Below are 26,671 nucleotides of genomic sequence, written 5' to 3' on the forward strand. Positions count from 1 at the left end.
CTGTAGCGCACGTTTTTAAGTTTTTCACACACTTGAGCTATAATATTCCTGGCTTCTTCTTCCATTTCATAACCTGGGGGAAAAAACAAAACAAAAAAAAAACATCTTTACAAAGTCTACCATTAATTTTAGCATTTATCCATAACTCAACAAACATATAAAAACATGAAAAGAAACAGTTGCAACACAAAATGGCTGATGCTTAAAGAATGCAAAATTAAGATTTCCAGACTGCATTCATGTAGTGAGCAATGTGTCTATTTGTTAAATAGGCATTCAGAACAGGTTCAGTTAATGTCGTTTTAATAATATAACATGCACCCTGTCTATAACATGCTTCCCTGACCTTGTTACATCCTTTTTATAACGCATACCTCTATTTTAGGAATAACTTTAGAACTCTGTAACCCTCGTATATAACATGCAACCCGTATGCCTTACAGTGACCAAGGCAAGGAGAGAGACACAAATTTACCAGTTCTTACAAAAGTTCATAGATTCTTCAGCTTCATAGTACACCTTTTGCTTTTTATTGGGAGTAGCAACGTCATCTGCACGTTTTCTCTTTTTTCCTGTAATAAACAAAAGAATATTAAAACTACAGCACTGCACAATTCAACACATGTATTACTACGCTCTAAACCACTAGTTTTATCAAGACTAGCACAGCTTTCAATTTAGAAAATATCCAAAAATAGTATTTTACAGTATGAAATCATTAACTTGACAATACCCGCAATCTCTCATTAAAAAACATGCCATGGTTATACCTTTAGTTCTTACTAACCTATGTTACTATGTGAACCTATGGCACTATACGGTATACTGTATGTATAGAACAGAATGTAACCCTTTTCAAAACTTTATTCAACTGTGTTCCATTTTGACAAGTTTTAATTCCATTTAAATATAATCATCTTCACTATTTATTCTCAATCCACTGTTACCTGATGAAGGGATCACGTGGTCTTAATAGCAGGTATATTTACATCTGCTACTGTATTTTCCAATTTCTTGGTTATTTTTGATATCGTCTTCTTTTAACAGTTTTGCTTACATATATTAGTGCTTACATAAATTATGTAATGAACAACACAATAATGATCACTTCTCTAAGGTTCCTTATTTCCCATCATTATCACTAAACACATACCTTCCTCCGTGGGTACATCCAGGTTGAGCCCACCAGGATACTCTGTGCCAAGCTCACAGATCCAAAACATCTCTCGCTCAGCCAGGGTGTTTTTCTCACAACTTTGCTCAATAGGAAAAATGGTGACGTCCTCCAAAGAATGATTTTTGCTGTTGAAATGCTCAGCGACTGATGTATTCTGTTTATATCTGATGGCACGTTTGTGGACACTGAACCTGCTTTTCAAGGCCGACGTGGTCTTCCCAACATATTGCTTCTTACATTCTGGGCGTGCACATTGTATGACATAGACAACATCTGATGTTTTACATGTTAACATATCTGTGATCTCATGCTTTTTCTCTTTAGTGGTGCTGGTGAAATTATTAATAGGCCTTATATACGTGGTGCAGCAGTCACATTTTTTTGCATCGCATTTATACACTCCTGGCTTAACATGTGAAGAGCTTTGAGGGAATGCAAAAGCTACTGTCCTGATCGTCTTTTGCTCCATTCTGCTTAGCTTTTTAAAACACTTGATATGACAACATCCACTGTAAAATACAAACGACAAGACAGGCAGTGTTTTTAACTGCAACTGAGTAATTTCCAATCTGAAACATTGGAGATGTAGTGGAATTACTATGAACACCCACCCCTGACACACGAAAGGTTCAATTACATATTAACAGCATTTATTGAATACGGAAATAGAAACGAATATAAATCGTAAAGGCAGAAATGACCAATAATTCTCACTTCCTAGTGTAATCTGCCAGCGGCACAAAATAGATCAAATTACAATGAATGTAGTTACTTCCTAGTGTAATCTGCCAATGGCACAAAATAGATCAAATTACAATGAATGTAGTTACTTCCTAGTGTAATCTGCCAGTGGCACAAGATACCGGTAGATCAAAATAAAATGAATAGATTTACATACTAGTGTAATCTGCCAGCGGCACAAGATACTGTTAGATCAAAGTACAACGGGGTTGGGACCTTATTGATATTATTATCTTAATCTTAATAAAAATGTACATTTTAATGAAATAACACAAGTCTGACTCCTATTGTTTTTTTGTTTTGTTTTGTTTTTTTTTTAAATCAACTCACATAGTATTATTTTAATGACAGCACATTTTCATCGCAAAGTATTCAGTCTTCAAAAAGTATTTTTTCTTTTTTTTTTACGCACATGATGAGTAAGGTATAAAACCCTTGCTGCTGTATTAAAAAAAAAAATACAACATACAACGTCATACAACGTTTAGAAATATGGCTAAATAATTTAAAAAAAAAATAAAAAAAAAGTACCTTACCAGCACAACCACCAGTCATGAATAACTCTGCAACGAAAGAAAAATATGATGGCAACGCCTTAGAGATCAGCAAGCAAAATCTACTTCCTGGTGTAATCTGACACCGGACACAAGACAGATCGAAATACAATGGGGTTGGGATTTCACTGATATTATTTTAATCTTAATTAAAATTTAGAGCGCATTATAACATGACTCAATTAGCAAAATTAGTTAATTATATAGATTGATGCAAACTTAATAGCTGTGGCTTACATATATTGTTCTGTACATATCAGTGGGATTGATAAGGAATAAGCAAATAAATAAGCCAAGGTTGCCTGCAATGAAAAATACATGGCGCCTTACCGGTACAACCACCAGTCACAACGAAACTAAACTGAACTTCTTCATTGAAGTACTAACTGACTACAGTCGTGGCAAAGTGGTTTGCAGTGTGCAGGTGTAGAAGTGATGCAGTCAGTGCTCAATAAGAACAATCCCAGAACAGATCAATGGTGAAAAACGAAACTGTTATTATTTGCTCAATAATAATTCTGGCTATACACAGCGATGTGTAAAGCCAGTCAAAACCACGGGGGTTCAGTCATAACAGTAATTACACGAACAAGACACACACAATCCCAAACACGGTCACAAGTCCAGAGTGAGTGCCGTTAGTGTATCGGTGAATTACAAGTTTAAACGTGCACAATGGTGAAGTGTAGTCCTGGTTTGTTTGTTTGCTGGCTGTTTACTAGGATTCATTCGCTTTCTGTCACAAGCACATAGAAATTGTTCCACACATATCAGTGATAAGTAAGGTATAAAACCCAAATCAATAAGCAAAATTTGCTTTCATCAAACATTTTTTTTTTTTTTTTTTTTTTTTTTGGCTGCTGTAATCTTTTTTAAATTTAAAACATACACGGTTTAGAAATAGATACTGTACGCCTGTCAAAAAAAAAAAAAAAAAAAAAAAACACACCTTACCAATACAAACACCAGTTATTAATAACTGCAACCAAACAAAACTTATGACGGCAAAGAGGGAGGTAACAAATAAGAAATTTTGAAACATTATGAAGACATTGCCAACTTTAAAACCTTGCACAGCTGGTCAAATGTTGTTATTGTACTGACCCACACATTACATATTTTTGTAACTAAATGGTGTAAACATCTTGAACATAAAAGGGCGAAATATGATCCAGTTAATTTTTGTACATATTGTACAGCATTTTAGAAAGCATTACATATAAACATGGGGTTGATATGTTTTCCATTTCTTGCCACTTAGCAGGCAGTCAACACATTTGTACAAAGTCACATTCGCCAGTATGTGGAGCTATGGTACTGTAATAAAACCTCTAGCTGTTTTGATGGCTGTCACAATCTTAAACTATAGTTTCTGTACAGTATTTATTTATGGATGTATTGTATATGTATGGCAATGAGAGTTGGTAGTTTAGGCACTATGTGTTATCAGACCATGCCTCTCCGTAGATCCAAGAAAGCTTCTAACATCAAAGGGTGCCTTCGGTCCTTTACTTTATCTTACATGCTTGTTCTTTTCCATTTAGGATAAAAAGGAAAGACAGTTAATTAATTGCTGTGATCTGTCCATTAAATCTTTCCTCTTTCCATTCATCATTAACAAATGTGAAAGTGTTGTTTTATTTTGATTCTCCAAAAATACCAGTTATAGTAACTAACAAAGATAACATGTTGGAAGACTTGAACTGTAAATATATGTGCCATACCACTGGCTTCGACTTTTATTCCTGCCAGAGGGGACGGACAGAGGGCTGTAGCGGTATGGAATGAGAGATTTATTGTTGAAGTATGCAGGACCTTTTAATTTTAGCCATTTTTAAAAGTTTGCTTTCAGGGCAATGTTTTTAGCATGACATCGCCTAAAAATAAAACCTGTGCTTATTTTTCCCCATGGGTGCTTGAGCCTCGAAGCCCCTGTGTATATACAAGTTCTGGGAGAAATGTTACTGCTTTCATCAACCTGCATGTCAACATCTGGCAGACACAGAAAAGGTTATTTCTTAAATAATCTGTATGTGAAATTGCATTTTCTTGCCTGGCTTCAAGTAAGTCACTGTACAGAATAGAATGGCATATCATAATAACATAAATGCATATTTTAAACAAAACCAGCTAAGTGGTCTCCAGGATACATCAGTGAAAATAATGCACTTCATGGTATGTGGAATAACTTTACACAAATGTCCATGCAAAGTTTCGTGAACTCTGTCCAAGCAATCAGAAAATGTTTTTTAAAAAAATCCAACGTGAAACCTTAGATCGATGCATTCATCAATTAACTTAGTGAAACGATTATTTTTAATTGAATCGCAAATTACAGAGCCAAAATGTTTTTCTGTACCTGAATTTTGACACACAAATTGACCCGATTTAGTATGCATGTTAGCACTTCCCATTTTGATCAAATAAAATAGTAAAAGACTTATCGGCTCATTTTGAATGTCGGCAATCTTTGTGTGTGATGGCATGTTGTGGTTGGAAGCAGAAGCCTTTTTAAAACTAGTGCAATACGAACATTTCCTGGTACAATGTGACAACAGTCACAAGGTGTTGAAAACTACATTGGGGTGGCATGCTACTGATATTATTAGCTTAATTGTAACACAAATATGGGTTACCACTATGTTACCCCCCAGCTCTGCACCTTTAGGGCACCTTTAAATGGAATATCACAAATCTTAATATTCAAATCTCATCATTAGGATCTCAGCAGCTGTTTAAACCTTGTGTTTTTTTTTTGTTTTTTTTAATAAAAATGAATAAATTAATCCACAGGTTAACTTCATTGAGCTTCTTTTCCACATCGTTCATTAAAACGTCCAGTGCTTTGTTATCATAGCAGTTCTGTCTTTCTGTTTATTGGACACTCATCTAGCGCAGCATTTCATTCCATTTGGTGCCTGTCGTTGTGTAGCGTCTCAGACAATAGAGACAGTCTGCTTCACTGGAGTGGTATTGTTAAGAATTCCAGTTACAGCTCTGAGGTGATCAGGTGGTTCAGGTTAACATGTCCTTAAAAACTATAAGCAAGTAATGCATGGACCTTCTAGAACTCATTGGTGGGTTCCTTTGTCATTGTGTCTCAGAATCCTAATTAAACTATGACGGGTTAAATCTAGTTCAAGTAGATCTGATTGACTAGCCATTGTGTGAACTACGTCACTGTCTTCCAAACCGGGCACCAAGCAATTTGCAAACCCTTGTTTTTACTGATTGACAACAGCAACATCATTATTAGTCTCCATTTCCTGTGTGAATTTCCTTTGGCGTGTTTGTTCTTTATGAAGACATAATTACAATAGAATTAAAAGTGGTCACATCTCCTGTCAGACCCACTGCTCAGGAAGTGATTCGGCACCGGTACCAGGAAATATAGTAGAATGCAATTGTCAGTTTTTTACTGTCGTGGTTCGTGTTTGGGGGTAATTCTTTTTTAGGTTTGTGTTTGGGGTGTAAAATAACCCACTTTTCGAAACACTTATCTCTTTTAATTGTAGTAACTATGAACATAAAATTCCATTACACAAAAATGTAATAATTAAATTCACAAAATCAATTAAACTTGTATATTGTTTTTATTTTTTCATACAAAGGTAACCATATAAAAAAAAAAACAGCTCTAGTAATATAGTCTATACACACTAAAATAATACAATGATGTAATGAAATGATGCAAAATATATATATATATTTTTTTTTCTTTTACAAATGTTTGACATGAATACACAGCTTGCAGCTTGAAAAAAGAAATGTGTGACATTGACTCTGAAAAGCCTAGGTTGGCTTGGCTGGATAATGGGATATTGCATTCTGTAGCAGCTGATTATTCAGGCAGTGACTCTGCAGCAACAGCTTTTACAGTTATAGAATTGTATGCATAATGAACATCAAACTGCTGGAGAAAAAATAATGATGTGAATATAGCTTTGCAAATTGGAATACCAACAACATTCTGCAATACAGGTCTGTGGTCTGATACATACAGAGGGTTATAAAGTCGGTCGGACATGTCCCTTTTAAAAGTTTACCATGGTAGATGTGCACGTTCATTTTCCAATGCTTTTTCTCTTATTGTTATGCTATGATTGACCATACCTCTGGGATTTACAATGCTTATCTATGCATTACTGCACTTTCCTTTGCTTTTACTATGGTAAACTTTTATAAGACTTAACTGGTTGTCCCTGTGAAAATGCTGTTTTAAAAGTTTTCCCAATAATGGACCCTTTCCTTGAGAAGAGTGGTAGGCATATTGAGCAATTTTATACAATATCACATAAACATATTGTATTTCACTTTCCACCAAACCAGCAGTGTGATGTGGCCAAGCCTGTACAGTATATTTAAATAGCTGATTCCCCCTTCAACAAGGGGAGTTTATATACATATAGCATATCACGTTTCCATAAATGCTCTTCTGTTAGAAAAATACTTGGAAAAAAAAAAAAGAAATAGGGAAAAAGTTTTACAAAACAATCAACTGTAGAAACGTCCTTGTGCTTCTTTTGGTTCTTTTCGGTAACGGGCTGTTGGTCTGTTGAAATTGCTGCTTACCGTGGCAGTGCTTCAATTAAAGTCAGAGGTTTGAGGCAGCGTGGAACCTTATAAAGTTTCTGCGCGGTTGAGTGAAAGTGTTGAGGGAGTTGGAGTTCATCACAAGGGGCCGTACGTGCGGCTCCTCAGTTATAATTCCCTGAGCGTGACGTGAAACCCTCCCATGACTTCTGTGATTTCCATGAGGAAGGCGGAGTGGTTGCTGTAATGCTGTATGATGTTGTCATCCATGTTCACAAAGATCCTGAGGAAAGAGAGAGAGAAAGAAAAAAATGAGCAAGTTCCTCATGAATCACACTGGTAAATCCGTGCATACTGCTCCACACCCCGCCCCCAGCAACCTGAATGTACACAAAGTGCTGTTTCCAAGCCCTGCCTAGGTGCATTGCTCAGGGGCATTGACTAATTGTAAAGGTGGAGATAAAGTGCTATACAACTCAAAAATTTCCAACAGGTTGTCCCTCACACACGCATAAAAACCACACACACAAACAAACACCATAGTGCCCAGGCAACGTCCATAACTAAGTTATTTGGGAAAATATGAAGGCGTGAATCTAATGAAAAATGATACACCGGTAGTATCATTACACATGTCTCTATTGCATCATGGTTATGTTTTCGATTGGATTCATCTCTAAAGCAGTCTCTCTTGACACTAGCAACAGCCATGTCATCAATCAGCTGTCAATACTGTCTGAGAACAATTGTGCTGAACCTGTGTCAGTTAAAACCCTCACGGTCATTTCACTTCAACTGGATTCAAACCCAGGCTTGCAGAGGTGAAAGGCATTAACCACTGCTCCTCCTTGCCCTGTGCGTTTTTTTCTCAAAGAAGGACACACTAATTAAAGGGAACGCACACACAAGGAGTTAAGTGGGCTGCTGGTAAAGACATTAAAGCCAAGCCTGACAGACACGGCAGCCTTTAGCACACAAGAATGGCAGGCGTCCCTCTGTGCGTGACCTGAAGCTATTTCTGTGGATTTCGCTTCGCTTCGCTTCTGCCGAAGAATAAGAGAGCCAACTCCTTAATAATGCAAGACATCTACTAAGCCGTTGCACAATCCGATGTTGTCTTATGTGTCTAATCAGATCTTGTAAAGCAAAGCCAATTGCAAATGAAATAAACCATGCAACTTCCTGGAATTCCAGTTAATCAGATTAGCCCATTTTTTTTTTTTTTTTTTTTTTTTTTTACAAGCTGTAATATTACATTCCAAAAAAGATACACCCACCAGATCCTGTGGTTTAAAAAAAAAAAAAAGTGCCTACAGTTTCCTCATCAATTATCCATAACCTAAACCAGGGCTTCTCAAACTCTGTCCTGAGGACCCCCTGTGGCTGCTGGTTTTCATTCCAACCGAGCTCTCAGTTACTTAACTAGATCCTTAATTGAACTGATAATTTGCTTAATTAGACCTTTTTACTTGTTTTCAGCTCAAACAGTTGCAGTTCAAGTTATTTCAAAAATGTTATAGCTCACTTGAAATATGCAACTGTTCAAGAGCTGAAAACAAGTAAAAAGGTCTAATTAAGCAAATTATCAGTTTAATTAAGGGTCTAGTTAAGTAATTAAGAGCTCGGTTGGAATGAAAACCAGCAGCCACAGGGGGTCCCCAGGATCGAGTTTGAGAAGCCCTGACCTAAACACTCAATCTTAAAATAAAACTAAAAGCACACAGAGCCCTCAGAGATATATCATCCTTAGTCTACACTCAGCAATAATAAAAATAAAATGATTGTCTATGATCAACAGTTTATCATATTGCACCCAGATACGTCTACAGGAGGAGAGGAAAGTGCAAGACAGCTGTCATGTTCACCATGCAGAGGCAAGCAGGCAGGCAGACACACAGACACACAGACACAATTAGTCCGCACTATGAATGAGGACCCTAAACACCTTAGTCAAAGATTTATAAGCAAGTGTCATTGATGTTGAAATAGGCACTATTGTCATCCAAATTCTAATATACTAAGAAACAGAGTTCCACATGTAATGGACACTTACAAAAAAGGAAAATATAGCTGTGACTGCTAATGCCTGGCTAGCATTAATTTATTGGTTTGCCTTTCACAAAACATTACCCTGAAAATGTAACTTACCCTCTTTTACAATTCTTGTATATTTTCCTAATGGCATCTTCTGGCAGTCCGTACTTTTCTGAAATCTAATAACATGACAATTGTATACATGAAAGAAGGAATATGTGTAGCAATAATGCAGAAGTACTAAACTACAGTGTTAAAGCAATGTTTTTAGAATGAAATATACATCTTATGGAACATATTTGACTGTTTTATTATTTTACACAGTCATTTCAACACACATAAAACAACCCCCAAAGTGTTACCTTAACATTACAGTGTAAAGTTTATAAATACCAATTTGTGTTCATAGTCATAGTTATATTTAATTCCCAACCACTTGATTTATTAAGACAGTGAATAATGCTAAATATGTTGGATCGTGCATCCTTAATCTAACAAAAATAAGTGAATCAAGCAAAGCAGGAAAGTACTTGCAGGAGATTTAAACTAAAGATGGTATGACTTACCGCTTCCTTTAAACCTTGTAGATCCGGAGTGTTCAGCATGAGAGCATCAAAGACCTCCTCTGAGTCTGTCCGGACATACAGCAGAACTGAAACACAAAAACAGACTCCCAGGCATGAGATGTGTTGTAACACTGTGGCTTTTACTAATTGGGTTTAAATTTCATTGGGTTGAGAATGCGTTCTTTCACCAATGAATGCTGTATGTAGGAGACAAAAGACAAAACCACCATTGATTTTTCAATATGAAACTAGCCATGCGTAGCATTATAAATGTTAAAGATGTTCGCATATGCAACGCTTGTTTTTATTTTTTTTGTGCGTGTATTAAAACAAATGTCATTTTATTGTTTTTACATAAAGTAAAGTGATCCTTTAAAAAATTAAATAATAAAAGATCCTAAAAAAATAATTAGTATATAAATGATATGTGGCATACCTCTTTGCGGATTTTCTTGCTTTGGCTGTTTAGCAGGAGGACTGTATTGATCTTGGAAAGACAAACTACTCCTTTTCAACATTGCCCTGAAATGAACAAAAAACGTGGTCAATTTCAGCACTGAGCAATGTACTGTAATGCTCAATGTGGCATGGAGTTTGCAGTGGCATCAAGGATTGAAAATTCATGCAGTGTTATCCATATTGTTCCACATGAGCAGTACATGTTGCTTGAATGTATTGTACTTGATTACAATCACAAAGAATGCTTAATTCCAGGAAATGTGTAAAACCATGACTATGTAATGACATACATACACACTATATATAGTATATATATGAGAAGAATTAATTGCAGTGCACATTGCAGTAATATTTATTTAGGGCACTTGTGTAGCTCACAAATGGCTATTATGTTTGAAACATCCTTGTCAGAACATCCAAATGTGATATTTTAATCAGGATGTTTAAAACTAAATGTGTGGCCCTTTCCTTTCATTTTAGGATTGAGACTGCTAAATATGATGCCAAAAAAGTGAGTCTCACTCCAAATGCGACAGCCTTATATTATATATGACAAACATATACTGATCCCATATGGGTTGAGGAACTCCAGTACAGCTTGAATTAAAAATGTAAACAAGATCAAAGATATTCACCTGTTGTCATTCTCCTCTGGAGCAGCAGGAAGTACCTTTGGAAAAACAAATGATAAAGATGCAATCAGAGACATTCTGTATTCAACAGTGTGTGCTGTTGCACAATATCCTTTTCTCATTTTCAAAACCATGAAGGTACCATTAATATAAACAGCTCATTACTGTGTTTCTATTGTGTTCACCTCCACCAATCAGTATGCAGGGAGAGTGAAAAAGCTTCCTGAAGGAGGAACTTCAAAAAGACATTTAACTTTTTTATGGTGTTTTCAATGGTTTATATATATGTGTGTGTGTGTGTGTGTGTGTGTGTGTGTGTGTGTGTGTGTGAGTGTGTGTGTGTGTGTGTGTGTGTGTGTGTGTGTGTGTGTGTGTGTGTGTGTGTGTGTGTGTGTGTGTGTGTGTGTGTGTGTGTGTGTGTGTGTGTGTGTGTGTGTGTGTGTGTGTGTGTGTGTGTGTGTGTGTGTGTGTGTGTGTGTGTGTGTGTGTGTGTGTGTGTGTGTGTGTGTGTGTGTGTGTGTGTGTGTGTGTGTGTGTGTGTGTGTGTGTGTGTGTGTGTGTGTGTGTGTGTGTGTGTGTGTGTGTGTGTGTGTGTGTGTGTGTGTGTGTGTGTGTGTGTGTGTGTGTGTGTGTGTGTGTGTGTGTGTGTGTGTGTGTGTGTGTGTGTGTGTGTGTGTGTGTGTGTGTGTGTGTGTGTGTGTGTGTGTGTGTGTGTGTGTGTGTGTGTGTGTGTGTGTGTGTGTGTGTGTGTGTGTGTGTGTGTGTGTGTGTGTGTGTGTGTGTGTGTGTGTGTGTGTGTGTGTGTGTGTGTGTGTGTGTGTGTGTGTGTGTGTGTGTGTGTGTGTGTGTGTGTGTGTGTGTGTGTGTGTGTGTGTGTGTGTGTGTGTGTGTGTGTGTGTGTGTGTGTGTGTGTGTGTGTGTGTGTGTGTGTGTGTGTGTGTGTGTGTGTGTGTGTGTGTGTGTGTGTGTGTGTGTGTGTGTGTGTGTGTGTGTGTGTGTGTGTGTGTGTGTGTGTGTGTGTGTGTGTGTGTGTGTGTGTGTGTGTGTGTGTGTGTGTGTGTGTGTGTGTGTGTGTGTGTGTGTGTGTGTGTGTGTGTGTGTGTGTGTGTGTGTGTGTGTGTGTGTGTGTGTGTGTGTGTGTGTGTGTGTGTGTGTGTGTGTGTGTGTGTGTGTGTGTGTGTGTGTGTGTGTGTGTGTGTGTGTGTGTGTGTGTGTGTGTACGTGTGTATGTGTGTGTACGTGTGTATGTCTGCTTTCACTTTGATATAATGTGTTAAGGTGCTTTTACTTTAATTCAGGAGCTGCACTTCAATTCTAAGTGACTGCCACAGCCATACATAACACAGACTACAGATAAGCACAATTGTCAAGCGCCATCTACTGCCCCTTACATAAAAGCTGATTTCAAGTAAAAGCACTTTGACTAGGACACAATGTTGAAGTCACTACAGTAGCCCATCAGAAGGCAATTTGAAGCTATGTACTCATAAAAATGTTTTGTTGCATTTGAAGCACACCAAAGAGACTTCAGGGATGCATCAAAGTAAAGGGATAAATTGCAGACTTTCAGCTCAACCAACTAATGCTTTAAGTAATGAAGCTCCAGCCAGGGTAGGGCAGGTAGATAGATAACCCTCCTGGAGCCCCCTACTTTTCTTCCCCACCTGAGCCCAAGGATCCCCCATCTAATTCCCCTCCAAAGGATTACTGAGCACACTTAGTCTAATCCAGCCTATCTTCCCCTCTAACTGCAGGAGCCCTGTTAGTCCAGACATCCCCGTCTACATCCACGGGTTTGATCAACAAACATTTAAAAAAATGCATGGACCAGGACAATAGCATTATTCAAAACCCAATCCATTTTGAGATTGCTTGCTTCAAATGACACTCTTATTATAGTGATGCATTATATATACAATCATGTATTAATAAAATATTATACATACCAGGCCACATCTCTGCATGTTTGAATAATGGATCTCTGGAATGAAAAGGACTGGTTGTGTGACCAGGTCATCCAGAGGTTTGAAATATGTGTATTCACAACAACTGGGTGAAACCACTGATTTCTTGGAACCTGTTGAAAAAAAAATATATTATTATTATTATTATTATTATTATTATTATTATTATTATTATTATTATTATTATTATTACTATAAAGCCACATGACTTATCCTAGAGCTTCAATTACTTTAGACTGCAAACTCTGTATAGGGATCCGTGTTACTGAGATTATTTAATCTGGCCTATACAATGTAGTATATGAAGCCATTGTGTAAGACACATGCCTCTTCCAAGCTGGGATGCAATCAGAGTATTGGGTGTTTCTCTGAGGCAGGTGCAGACAGATGGGTTTTTAGCAGCACAACCAGCTGTAATTATTCCAGTCACATCTATCCTAGTGATGGATAGTGTAGGCGGTCAAACTATCCTTAACCAGGCATCCCTGTGCCTTACCATTGTTCTCTGTGCCTTTGCCTTTCGTTTTTGATTGTTTGCGCTCCTCGTCTCTCATCTTCCTCTCCGCCCCCTGTGAGAACGAATTACACAAAAAGTTATTAAAATTGTCGAACATCAACTAAGATTTTCCCTTTTGATTGTTGATCACTATTAACTTGTTGTTCCTCCAAGACAACGAGGAAATCAACCTAAATTGTAGTTCTGAACTTTTCAGATTTCTATAAAAATCCCTTGCCTTCTCTCAGGCTAGAGCTGAAGGGGGTTAAGGTTTGTCTCTCAGATCATGACTCGAGGCTCATTCCAGAACTACAGGTTAAACCCTCCCATGCCTCAAGTTAATTGCAGTGTTTCTGGAAGGAAGCTATGATACAGTAAACCCAACCACATAATTTCCTACAGTAGTAAACATTTTAGGTTTAAACATTTTCCGTAAATCATACTTGTTATATAAACAGAATGCTTCATGAGCTGTCCTCTTAACAGTCAATGAGTGTACTCGATGTACTGAACAGACAGGCCAATCATTGAAATCTCAAAGCTTCACATGACAAAAAAGAGCTGTCACTTAGTCCACACTAGTTTGGCTACTCTGGAGTCTGATTCATTCCAAATGGCCCGTGACTAGGATTTTAAAAAGAGTAAAGGGTTCCTAATAGAATTTAAACACTAAAAGGGGGTTAGTGGCCGATCGGTTTTCTGCTGCATAAAAAGTGACATTTTTGTTGCTTGGATTACACCCTGGGAGAAACAAAGGTTTAAAATGCTGACAAGCGCCTCACATCTGACTGTGTCAGAAGCCTGTGTCTTATCCTGATCTTCAAAAAAAAAAAAAAAAAAAGGAGTAAATGCTGGGGTGCAGCAGATATAGGGTGGGTCAGAGGTGGGAGTGAAAGGGATAATTTCACAGGCACCAGACCTGGGGCAATATTCTAATTGAAAAGAAGCAATATTGTAAATTACAGGTAAGGTTGTGGTCATTCCATAAAGAACATATTGGTACACATGCTTATTTTTGCAAAAGAGGTTGAGTGCCATTAGAGTGTCATTTACAACATTCTTATGCAATGATATGCATCTAAGTTTTTACTTGCCCTTACATTTGAATGAAAAAAAAAAGACCAGACCACTAGCATGATAACACAATGGGTTTGGGACAAATATTACAGTTCTTCTGATATGGTAGCATACTGTTACTGATATGCTACTTCAATGAATTCAACTAGTATTGGATCAGGAATGCCTAAACAGAAAGTGTAGCGATTAATTGAAAGGTTGTCAGCAGGACAAATGTAACCACTTTCCTCGTTTCTGGTGTCTTGGTAGAAGCTTGTCTAACAGGTAGATACAGTGACAGTGCCTGGCAACTACTTCAGGGTTGTTTGGATGGAGTCCATTGTGATTTAAGCAATTCATCAGACATAGCGTGGTGGCAATCATTACTCAAGGACAAGGTAATGAGGCCTTAGGATTTTGTATCTCCTCGAGCCTTAGCTGATAAGTTCATGGATAGAGGACTCCGTTCTCTACTACTGATTATCCACCTGCTTTTCATCAGGATACAGTCCTCTGTGCAATTTGTTTTTGAAAAACCTGTTTTTCCTGGGTTCCTTAAGGCTTTCTATCCCTGCTTATTGTACTGTATCAAAATAGATAATTGTCAAGACGACTCAGAAGACAGATGGGCTTGTTGCTTTTAAAGACAGCAGACAGGTGAGTAAGTCTGTCAAACAAAAGAAGCAGGATCCTCAGCCCTGAAGCCTTTCATATCAGCAATCAGGGCGCCCTTCCCTTCTTTTAAGCCTCATACAGAAGGTGGACTATTGTTTGATCACTGAGAATCCACAGAGCAGATATTGCACAAGCAGGGGCAGCGTGATATTCTCCACATTGCCCAGAGTACAAGTCCACCTTGAATGGACCAGGAAGCGCTTAAATGCCAACACAGTTCCTAAATGCATCCGAGTGGGTTTTTAAATTATAGGTGTTGCAACTACTCAAGCTGTCTCTAACTGTCGTGAACTTCTACCAAAATACCTTTGACATTATGTAAGTGGAACGATTTATCTACGCCTCAGAAAAAAAAGAAAAAAGGAAAAACCCTATCCTTTGTACAAAACCTTACAGTAACCTTGCTAATTCTGGATTGACGTACACTGCTTTTAACCAGTCTGAATGTGTCTTTAAAGCAACGCTTGAAACTAAGCTCTCCGTTTTTTTAAACAATTTGTTAACCATTTATTTCATGGTGTACGCCAACCGACAAGCGAAATTGGTGAAAAAAATGTTAGCTTAAGGAAACTAAACAGACTACATTTAGTCCTACAAACAGGCTCATTAACTGTGAACTTCCTTCCGAACAAAAACCTGCTTCTGTGCTCAATGCCTTATGTATGCACTTGTGAAATATAGAGCACCTGTAATTGTGGGAAAGGTTAAATTAAGTTGTCCGCCTACTTTTTTGAGTGCTATAAATTGTAAAACAAAATAAATACGATAATTATTGCTCAACTCCTGTTAAAGTTGAAGCTGACTAGGCAATCAAAAACTAGATTTTTTTAATTTTGGGAAGCTTTAGTTTTTACTCTGAACTTTTTTGTAATTCTTTCTAACATTGTGTTACATCAACATGCGTGTTTCCTCTTATTGGTAAAAAGTGATAAACTAGGAGGAAAGGACTTCAAAAAAAATAAACATGCTATATAGTATTTTCATGAAATGTGTACACTTAGGTCTAATGTTCTGCATGTTTAACGTAGCACAGGACCAATAAGGAAATTAAGCACAAAAAAAGGAGTCTTTTTTCTTTTACGGTATAATATAAAGATATATATTATTCATTTGTGTGTTTTCATTTTCAGGCTGGCATTAAAAGCTAAGACACTTTTGCAGGATATTCTTGATTTATATGTTTTGGTCAAAGCTTTGTTATGTAATGAGACACGTTTGTCTTAAACAGCTAATGCCAGCGTCGTACGGGTTAAGGAATTACTGAGCGCAGGTAGAGAATGTATCCCACCAATGTGCATGAGAGCAGCTCTTATCTACAAGCGGCTAGGCCCGCAGGTCTGTTCAGTGAGATCATCTCCTGTCAGTAAAAAAAACAAACACCTGAACTGATTTAATCAGCCAGCTTTTTTGCTTTTCGACTCTGAGAGTTAGACTGAAACCAAGGTAGGTGTAGGAGCACCTGTTGTAGGCTCACATACTGGGTGCCGTGGAAATCTCTTAGCTGGAGCATGACGTTAGGGGCTAGGGTTACACAGCCATGGGCTTCGAAGTAAAGTACTCTTAACTTGTTTATGAATCTCTTTCCAAGGGATTTTTCTCTTGATACAAACTGGTCTCATTTAAAACCACTGCAATGAAAGCTACCTGTAATGTCATTACCCTGAGCAAAACTACTGAAGTTAGGTAAATAAGGCTCTGCACATTGAATACACGTTAAAGTTGGTGGTTGGTGTTGAACTCACACATGTTTGGTTAAATTTTTAGTTTTCTGAAACCCTGTGTAAGTCACTGAAATGGGTAAATCCCAAGACTGTCGGTCAAAGCATCATAACATTTTATACGTGAAGTCATCAGAGCTAGTTGATGTGATAAGTCTTTTTTAAACTGATTTTTACAGCACAGCTATGACCAATATGTTTGCATCACCTAGAATTTTAGGATTGAGAAGCCATAACAGTAGTATATTATTATACGTAGATTTCTAAATGTCACATTTTTCGATAGTTTTTTGTTAATTACATGGAAAACTACAAGCAATATGTAATTCAATAGTAACATTATTCAGCAGGCTTCATTCAACTTTATGAAGCAAAGTTAGTTCATTCTATAGGGTGATGCAAAACCTTTGGCTCATCGCTGTAATTGCAACAAGACCTTGCTTGCTTTGACTCACCTACCTTATGCCCATGTGGTTTCCCTACAGGACTGAGATAACTGAAGATGACATTTACTTAAACTGCTGCGGTTTTAATTCAGAGACCCATTTGTAGAAAAAAAAAAACAGATAGAGATATTAATAATAATGACCTTGTCGCAGAAGATTTTCATCTGACAGGCCGCTCTGTGAATGAGCCTGTTTGTTCCAGTGCCGCAGTCATAGGTGTCTATCTGGAGGTTTAAGGGCATGCCCTTCACCCCCTTCTGTGAGGAGAAGTCTGTGCTGAGGCAGTTGATTCCAATGTAAACCTGCAAATGGACAAACAGCTTTAAAAACCTGCACTGATAAACAAACCAATGCAACCAACAGATTTCCACGCAGGGATAAATACAGCAAAATTGATTTTTTGTGGCTAAGAAGTGCATTTGCGTCCCCTTTTCTGCCAAAATGTACAAGCTAAGGGATAAAGCTGAGGGGTAGACAACCACAGTGGGCATACACACTTGGGAGCAGCATGGCCCTTGACAGCACAGAAAACCAAACACATGGGGTATTAAAAACAACAAACACCCAGCCTTTTGGGATTCAACATCGTTGACATTTTGCGTCTCGTTTGCATTACAAGAAGCAATCTGCAGTAATAAAAATGTTGCAGACTGGATGCAGCAGAAACAGTAAGCCCCAATATGGCACCAAGACAACGTCTGCTGCTTGGAGACAGAAAACACCATTGTGGGGGAGTGAGTGGTGCCCTGGTGCAGCATTATTATGGTATTGGTGTATACTGTGGCAGTCTCATTACAGAACAATGGGACAGTACTCCCCACCCGCTAATGAGGCTCCAGCCATCACTGGCCAGGCTGATTGTTTCAGAGCTTTTCCTCTTGTTTTGCTTGGATACCTCACAAAAGACAATACAGGCCTTGGTTCCTAGGTGACAAGTGGCACATTTCATTGGAAGGTACAGTACCATTCACCAGAAATTGTGGTAAATAAAAGAAAGTATAGTTTTGACTTGGATATCCTATTTCTTATGCTATTTTATATTATACTAGCCTACCTTGCTGTTCAGGTACAAATTGTTAATTTTAAATTTAAAGCACTTTTGCCACGTGCCTTATGTCTGCTCTTCATAAAGCCCCTTACTAAACTGACATTTAAATTCCACTATATAGGATTCTTGGCAGAACAGTCTATACTATTTAACTAAATGTAATTTGGGAATTCCACATACAATGTATAATTCTCTTACAAATATGCTGGTAGGTCACCAGCAAAAAGAAAGCTTTTTTTTTTTTTTATAATGTGGAAAGTAATTTATCTTCACCTTAACTGAAAGTAAAATCCACTCAAGACACTCATTGCAACGTACACAATGGCATTTCACCCCCCAGACAGTCTAGCAGCCTGTTGTGTGGCCCTAATGGACTGCCTGAATCTCTCACATTGTAACCCTGCAGTTTGCCCATGTCAGTGGGAAGGTGCACAAAAGCCACCAAACTCAATTGCACCGATCAAGCTGTCACGCTGTTTTAGCACTTCGCTCTCGTATCCTGTCAGATATTCTAAAGATGATGTATGGTCTTTCAGAACAAAAACTGAACCGCCACCAAAATAGTTGAATTTGAGCCAATTTGTGGGTGTACAGCTTTTCCTATAACAGCCTCTGTGAGCAGCTGCCTATATTGAAGTCTTTTTTCTGCCTCCTCACAGTTTCACTGACCCACCCCAGAAAGGCCCAAAGGCAGATCAGGTTGGATGTTGGGTGTTCAAAGTGTGTAATTGCCTGAGGGTGTTGCATGCATGGATTTTTTTCAATCCTACTGACAGATTCAGCCTTAAAATATTGACTAACATTATGTTTTAAACGTAAATGCGCATGTCTGCTGCTCTGAAAGGGACAAGCTGCAGCAGGACATACAGGGTAAAAACAGTTTTGAAATCTGCTATTTTCAAATCCATTATGGCCAATGAGGTGAGTGGATTCTGAGTAAATGTACTCTCTTTTATTTAAAAATTAAAAATCTGCTTTGTTTAGAACATATAGACATACCTTTGCTTCTTCGTTGGTTTTCCAGATGAATGACAGAGCATTGAATGCCACCTCTTCAATGTTACTAACTGTGCTGAACGCTTCTTTGTAATCCGCTGAAAGAGAAAGCACCCCATTGGGTTATTCAGAGTCTGAGAAACTCAAATTGTTGCTTTACTAACCTTTCAGTGTTTCTGAATGTGTATAATGGGGCTTAACCAGAATGCTGTTTAAACAAATATACCTGAACTTTTCCTGGTTTATACATGACTTTCGAAGTATTGGTGGAACCACTTATGTGGGAGTTGACCACCCAGTTGGATTCTTAGTGTTAAACAACAGAAAATACTAAGTGAAAAACTAATTAACACACACACACACACACACACACACACACACACACACACACACACACACACACACACACACACACACACGGTCATACATGACCCCACCCTAGATCAGAGCCATGTCTTCCCTGGGGTGTCATTTGAATAGCGGCAGTGCTATCCCTATAAAGGCGGCAACATACCTATGTCTATCACCCTTTGCTTGGCGGTGGGCTGTCGAGAGTGCCAGTGGTTCCAGCACTTGAGCTGAGTTTCTGCGTTCTTCTCATTTTCAAACACTGCCATGACAACAGTCTGTGAAGCAAATGCGTTCAGTGTTAGTTGTGTGCCTTTCGTTGAAAACTTCAAAAATCAAGGAAAACAAGTTTATTGTGGAAATGCAGGTAATGTCGCAAGAATGCATATCGCGGCAAACTAAACTCCCCAAAAATATATATTCTTCAAATTGTTTTCATCAGCTTGAAAACAATCAGTGCCAGCTTTCATTTGCAATCCAAGAGGAGTACCGCACCTCTTCATTGTTGTCAATAAATATGCTGATTACTCACGAAGACATTAAAGCAACACGATCGGTACACAATGGTGATTAAGCCACCACAACCTTTTGGTTTTTGTCTAAGTTCATCTTGAAATGAAGAAAGAAATGTATTTCTCCACCCAGTTTCCTAATCAAACTCAGTACATCTCTTCTATTTTCAGAGCTTTCTTTAAGGTCATATACAAGGAGTTCCCTACAGCAACAATGGAAAGCTTCCTATCCTTGCATTAAACGTAACTGCCCAAATATTGAGTATTATATACAGTCTGGATTAGAGCACGTAGTTGAGGGGTTTGGGTGAAAGTTTTTACATTGTCTCAATAATAAGTAATGGACAATCACTACCTGTACCAGTCATGTTTAAACAGTAACTGTTTTTAATGGTAGATTTGACCTATAATCCCCCACCCAATACACCATGCTGCTTCCCTGCTCACGTGAACAGCACAGAATCCAGCATATTGGTTTACTGCACTATACCATGAAATAAGTATAGTAAAGTATACTTTGGTGTAACATATATATGTAGAAGGCTGTTTCGGTATAGGTTATTAAAAGAAAGAGAAACTTACCTTGACTTTAGTGGAAGACAGGTTCAGACATTTATGTGTCCCAGTCACTCTCAGAGTGATAGGGTAGAACTGTCCCTTGTTGAGATAGGCCATGGGAACGTCGCCAGATTTCCCCAATAAAGTTTTGGGAGAGCCCAGCAAGTATTCAAAGTCACTGCTAAAACAAATAGAAATGAGTGCTCTTAGAAATAGGCATGCTGCTGTAGATTTATGTACTGTGGGGTTGTGGACCTTATAACCCCAATCTAAATATGCTTGTGATCAAAAATAGTTCCTGTTCTTTTCAATTTTGCAGTGAAGGATCAGCATAGTGTCTTATATAAGGCAATAAAGGACTAATTATACAATATTACATATCACAACACATTCAGTATCTTAAATGTGGGGCCTGTACAGTGTGTTGAGACACATCAGTGTGAAAGATAAAGACAGGAGGAATATCTTACCTGCTGACAGTGGCTTGGGTGTACGATTCAGGGTAAACTGGAGCTGTTGGTTCATGGTACAAATCTTCACAAGGCAGAGGCTGTGTAAAAGAAAGAAAGCAATTACAACAATATCACATTTGTGTTTAGTTCCTTTAGGAATTGTGCAATTTTGATTTTGTCAAATGAACTTTCATCCATTTAAAATTTAAGTAGCGTTTAAAATGAGTTATCAGAAACTGTGTATAGTTAAGGACAGCTTTGTTGGTCTTGAGTGTGCTAAATTTAGGAAATTCTGCAATACAGTGTTGGCATAAATCTTGTCCTTCATCAACCAGCAGCCAGATTCTTCTTGGCAGGTGATTGCTAAAACAAAACTCAAAGCATTTGTTTGTGTTTTCACAACATAATGAACTTGTAATATAGGACACTCTGTTCCTCTCTCTATGTGAGAACCAATCTCAGTTACAACATACTTGGCTGGTTTCAGCCACCTACACAGACCCATCGGGAGTGGAAAATAGGGTCCCATGTCACTAATAAGAACACAGGCTATTCCTCACCTCAATTTCTGTTTCTTTAAATGTGCTGTCCATTGTCCATTTCTGTTGTGGAGGTAGTATTATTGAGTCAAAGATGGAGCTCAGTATATTCTTGTCATAGACCTCCGATGTTGGCTCCATGAAATCATCGTGATGGGGGTCGTGTTTACTGGCACAGGGCGGCTGGTTCCTTTTGTTGTGGTCCAAAACCTCTGGAGACGTGGAAATGTTTTCAGCTAGAAATTTCATGAAGTGGGGGGAGCTCTCAAGGGTCGTCAAATCGGGTGTGTTGCCTCCCGTCCTACATAGCAATAGAAAGTACGGTCATGCTTCACAACTTTAATAAATGCAGTTTTGCGTGGCACTGGCTTTTTTTTTTTCTCAATAGAGAAAATGATTTCAGTGTCTGCTTGGGTATTGTCTTTTGTCAATATTGCACAATGGAGATTACTTGCCATGCAAACCCAGTTTTACTTACATTACAAATCTATTTTTTTTTGTTTCGCATTGACCTTGTGAATGTCTGAATGAAAGCAGTGATGGATGAGTCTACCTGAGCCTTCAGTGTCGGAGACACTTAAACAACAGGCTGAGGTTTCCTGTCTCAGCGAAGGCTAAGCACACTAGATGAATAGCTGCTAAAGGGCAATGCCAACCTCTTTTCATGTTTGCCTTGTTATTTTCTTCTGCTCACACCCTTCTCTGCTGTCTGTTGAAAACCGTCTTGAAACTCCATAATGTGCCATTCATAACTTAGGAAAACAAATGAGCTGGGGCCTTACCTCTTAATTGACTCGTACATGCCTACTCGGCTGGACAAAGGCATTTTCTGTTCTTTGGGGGGCTTTCAGAAGAAAAGAAACATGCACAGTATTATTTTAATGATTTCCTTAAGTGAACATCATGTGAAGCTCTATATTTTGCATTATCAGTTGATGATGAAGTGAAATGTTCTAGCGTGATCTCACATGGGTCTCTTGCTGTGATGTGAAATGCAGTACCTTGTAGTGGTCGTAGAGGAAGCTCAGTGCAGCCACGCCATCGTCGTCGCTGCTCAGTTTCATTCTGGCTTTGGCTGCAGTCAGCGGGTTCTCAGTGTACGATTTCCAGGTGTCAATTTCATTGTAGGAATACCTCTGGCAGTCATTCTGCAGAACCATCACAGATCTCAAGCTGGGGAAGATGCATGAAGAATTTAAAATCACTGGGGGTTAATAATACTGGAAAGAAACGTGAGGCTTTAAACAGATTGCTGTATAAAATATACTCCGAAGCAATTGCAAAACATGTTTGCTAATTAATGGAATTTTTGGCTAGGTGTGACTACCCAATTAGACTACTCCTGAACAGAAATATTCATTGTGTACCTCAGCACTTGTTATCTGTGTCACTCTGAACTGTCGACTATCGATCAGATTAAAAAAGCCATCCTGTTTAATGAATATAATGTTCTGATAATTATACAGTGACTTGTTTTTATTTCATTTTTTGAGTCATGTTGTTGGAAATCAGCTGATGTTTTCCTTCCTTCTACAGATGAGTTACTTTTATTACTGGCAATTATTATCAGAAAGATATTTTGTTACGTCCTCGCTCTGTGTGACATTTGAATTCTTTTAGATCTTCGAAGAAACAATACGCTGTAGAAACAACAACATAGCTCCATATTATTATATTATTGTTATATTAATTAAAATTTAAACCCAAGTGTTTCACTTAGTACAAGTACTGCCCGCAGTTAGACAACAGAAATATCTCATTACCAAAAGACTGTTTATTTCCAATATTTGCCAGCAGACCGGGGCGTGTTTTGGAGACAGACGATTATTTGAAGTTTTACGGTATGTGAATGCGTGATCACAGCAGCCAGGTACTTATTATAGCATGCATTTTAATGAGATAAGGGTTCATTCTATGTTATATAAAAATGTATGCCCTACTTATTTATTGCCACAGTAACATATATACTTTGGCACTTTGCAAGCATCCTGTAAAACCAGAGAGGACAAGCAATTCAATATTGGTTAAGATTCATATTTATGTTGAACATAATTTCGATTTTAAAATGCCATACAGATTGTTAAATAAAGTATACAGTTTAGTTCGGTTTGATTTTGTATATTATACCACTTCCAAAAAACTTGGGCTTTAATGGGGCTTATGTTAAATGATATAGTTATCCTTGAGGTTAATTATACAGTAACAATAATTCTGCAGAATTAGCTGCTTGATTTCAGTCAATTGAAAACACATGTGTTTTTTATTTTCTGTTTTTATCTACAGATCAGGCTATGAGACTTCCCGGTTCAGTTCAAATCTATATCGCTAAAATATTTGAAGCCTGTCTAATTTGGCAACTTGGTTTGTGACTGTGTTCTAATCAAAGAGTACCCCCTTATGATTACAGCATTACACTTTTATGCACCCAAATATTGTAATATATCTTTTAGAGAAAGGATTCAATTACAGCCCTTGACTCATAAACCAGGCATTGTATTGTAACCCAAGGTTTATTATCAGAACCATTTTTGAGCATGAGAGAAATTTGCTTCTGGCAAAGATGGTTTCGGTTGCAAAACCACAAATGTAAAAAGGCTTAAATTTGAATGACGGGGGGTAGTGGGTAGTTTTCCACTGTACTGAGTAAAAACTTAAAAAGCCTATAGGACTTCTTGACAATACTTGGAAAGATTATAGAATAATGAGGGACAAGGAAGAAGCAGTTATTCCTTATGGGGTTTTAAAATAATAAATGACTGGTACTTTTTTAAAGAAGCACCGCTGTTAACATGAAGCACTGCCTGCACCCTAATTACTGTATACAATCTCCAGGATCTTTTAGTGATAAAAAGAGGTTTGCCTCCTTTGGGTCTTTCCCCAGTTCTTTGGCCATTTTTTTTTTTTTTTGGGTTTCCTGGTTCGCGATCCCACTTCTCAATCTAGATGTTAAATTCTGCTGTGAATGATCTGTCAGTTGTAGGGACTGTCAATTTTCTTCTCACAGTCTTTCTGGCTACAGTATGTGTCTCTTGCTCCCAAGTGAAAGTACTCAGTGATGATTTTACTTTTCAATATCAGTGGGCGCTCATTGCTGCCAGCTTGTCCCCCTTGCCGTTAGTGGAACAAGACACACCCTTATAAAAGTCTGTGGTTTGACCACCATTTAAGAATGGGGAACAATGGCCTAACTGTACTAATAACCCACAGGTGATCCACATGTTTATTTGAAAAACACTTAAGAGAAATAGAGGGAAGGTTTACTAAGCCATTCACACACTTTAGCTCATGCTCAAATAAAGATGCTTTTGTAAAAAAAAAGTTGAGGTTGGCTTCATAAACCAATGTAGTACAGTATCGTCCATGATTCCTTTTTTCATTTAAAATAACTCATGCAAATTTTGAACTATATATATATATATATATATATATATATATATATATATATATATATATATATATATATATATATATATATATAATGAGTATTACGATTCGGCACTTTGAAGAACTCACATTGCCATATTTAACCACAAGCAGGGCCTTCCCATCAAATATGAATGTAGTTTTTATTTTATTTTTCCATGTGCTTTTATTCCAGCTGTGGATACACTTCTGTAAAACTACATATAGAAAGTAGTTTAGTTTAGTCAGGATAGGGATTTTTCTTTCTATAATCCACCAGGTACTTGCTCCTATATTAATATTATGCTCCCTCCAAAATACGCAGGTCACCATCCCATTGGTGTCTAAGACAATGTTGTGACAGGGGAAAAAAAAAATAATATGGGATTTTTTTGGATCACTGACTTTTTTTTTTTTTTATTTGTTTTGAGGTTTTATCTCACTGGGATAAATCCTATTGATGGATTGCCACCTGTTACAAAGGGGGTCTGGGAAAATATAACAAACATACTGGCTGCAGTATCTTAAAAGAGGCAACAGGACATTTTGCATCTTTTTGTTGTCAATTTTCTTTAGGAAGTATGACAGCTGATGTCAAGGATGATAAAAAAAAGAGGTTTGGTGGCTTCAAATTCTGTACATTGAGCCGATCAAAGTCATGATGTTTCCCCATATTTAAATTCCTTAACACATTACACGAGATGTTGCACCTGCTTGATGATGCAGCTTTCTGAACCCATTAGCAAGTAGGCAGACATGTGAATGTGTGTAAATTTGAGATCATTATTTAATGCTCAATTGATAAACCGTTACTACAGTCATTAAATAAGCCTAAGAAACTCTCTTTGGATTCTGGATTTAAGTTAAATTTCATTTTGAGAAACAGATAGCACAGGTCTGATGATGTTACTGCTAAGATGTTGGTGGTGTACGAATATGTACTTTACTAAGACTAACATAATTGATGGCTGTACTGTTAAGTTCTGGGTTTTAAAATGCTCTTAAATTGTCTGTTGTCTAAATTACATCTTAATTCCTAATTCAAAAAGTATATATAAAATTAGAACAACACTGGACTACTATTATGGCTTCTGATAGTTTCTTTGATTACCTGATGTTCAATAAAAGTTCTAAATTATATGAAATTAATAACAAAACAAAACCTTTGACCATATATATATATATATATATATATATATATATATATATATATATATATATATATATATATATATATATATATATATATATAGATAGATAGATAGATAGATAGATAGATAGATAGATAGATAGATAGATAGATATTACAAAAAATGTATGGCATTTTGAATTTTAAAATATAAAATAGAAATGAACTGTAAATGTGTGTGTGTGTGTGTGTGTGTGTGTGTGTGTGTGTGTGTGTATATATATATATATATATAAACATAAAACAGAAATGTAAAACAGAAAATAACTGTAAATATCTAGGAAACATGTTAAACAAAAAAAACATACAAAACACAACTATAACAAATATTTAACTTATTCAGGTAAATGTCACGCAATAAATCTAAATATAAATTTTTCTTAGTAAATACAGAAATTGCTTTGTTACTTACTCCAATTCCTTGGTCATGATTCTCCTGAGTGGCTAGATCCCTTTAAATAATCACCCTGCCTTGCTGCAGAGTGTGTGCCTGTGTGCTTTCAGGAGAGTGAACAAAACATGTGCTGTGGACTGGAGTGTTTGATTTATGCTCAGCTAGGTGTTCAGGTATTTCTG

At 37.4% G+C, this 26,671-nt stretch overlaps 1 protein-coding gene across 2 annotated transcripts; it reads right to left on the reverse strand.

Moving 5' to 3' along the window:
- Positions 1-6,298: 6,298 nt before the first annotated feature.
- Positions 6,299-26,645, reverse strand: grhl3 (grainyhead-like transcription factor 3). Of its 2 annotated transcripts, none has more exons than XM_041234110.1 (16): positions 26,508-26,645; positions 22,506-22,677; positions 22,287-22,348; positions 21,526-21,805; positions 20,984-21,063; positions 20,538-20,691; positions 19,610-19,721; positions 19,099-19,193; positions 17,195-17,353; positions 13,157-13,229; positions 12,643-12,773; positions 10,700-10,734; positions 10,042-10,127; positions 9,606-9,691; positions 9,154-9,218; positions 6,299-7,288 (listed from the first exon to the last, which is right to left on the reverse strand). In XM_041234110.1, the coding sequence occupies exons 1-16, from the start codon at positions 26,522-26,524 to the stop codon at positions 7,174-7,176; spliced, it is 1,722 nt and encodes a 573-aa protein (XP_041090044.1). In that variant the 5' UTR covers positions 26,525-26,645; the 3' UTR covers positions 6,299-7,173. The 2 variants fall into 2 exon arrangements, with proteins under 2 accessions (XP_041090044.1, XP_041090043.1); XM_041234109.1 differs by having other exon boundaries at positions 20,538-20,694.
- Positions 26,646-26,671: the final 26 nt, after the last annotated feature.

The sequence above is a fragment of the Polyodon spathula genome, chromosome 32 (assembly GCF_017654505.1).
Source record: "Polyodon spathula isolate WHYD16114869_AA chromosome 32, ASM1765450v1, whole genome shotgun sequence".
Classification (NCBI taxonomy): Eukaryota; Metazoa; Chordata; class Actinopteri; order Acipenseriformes; family Polyodontidae; genus Polyodon; species Polyodon spathula.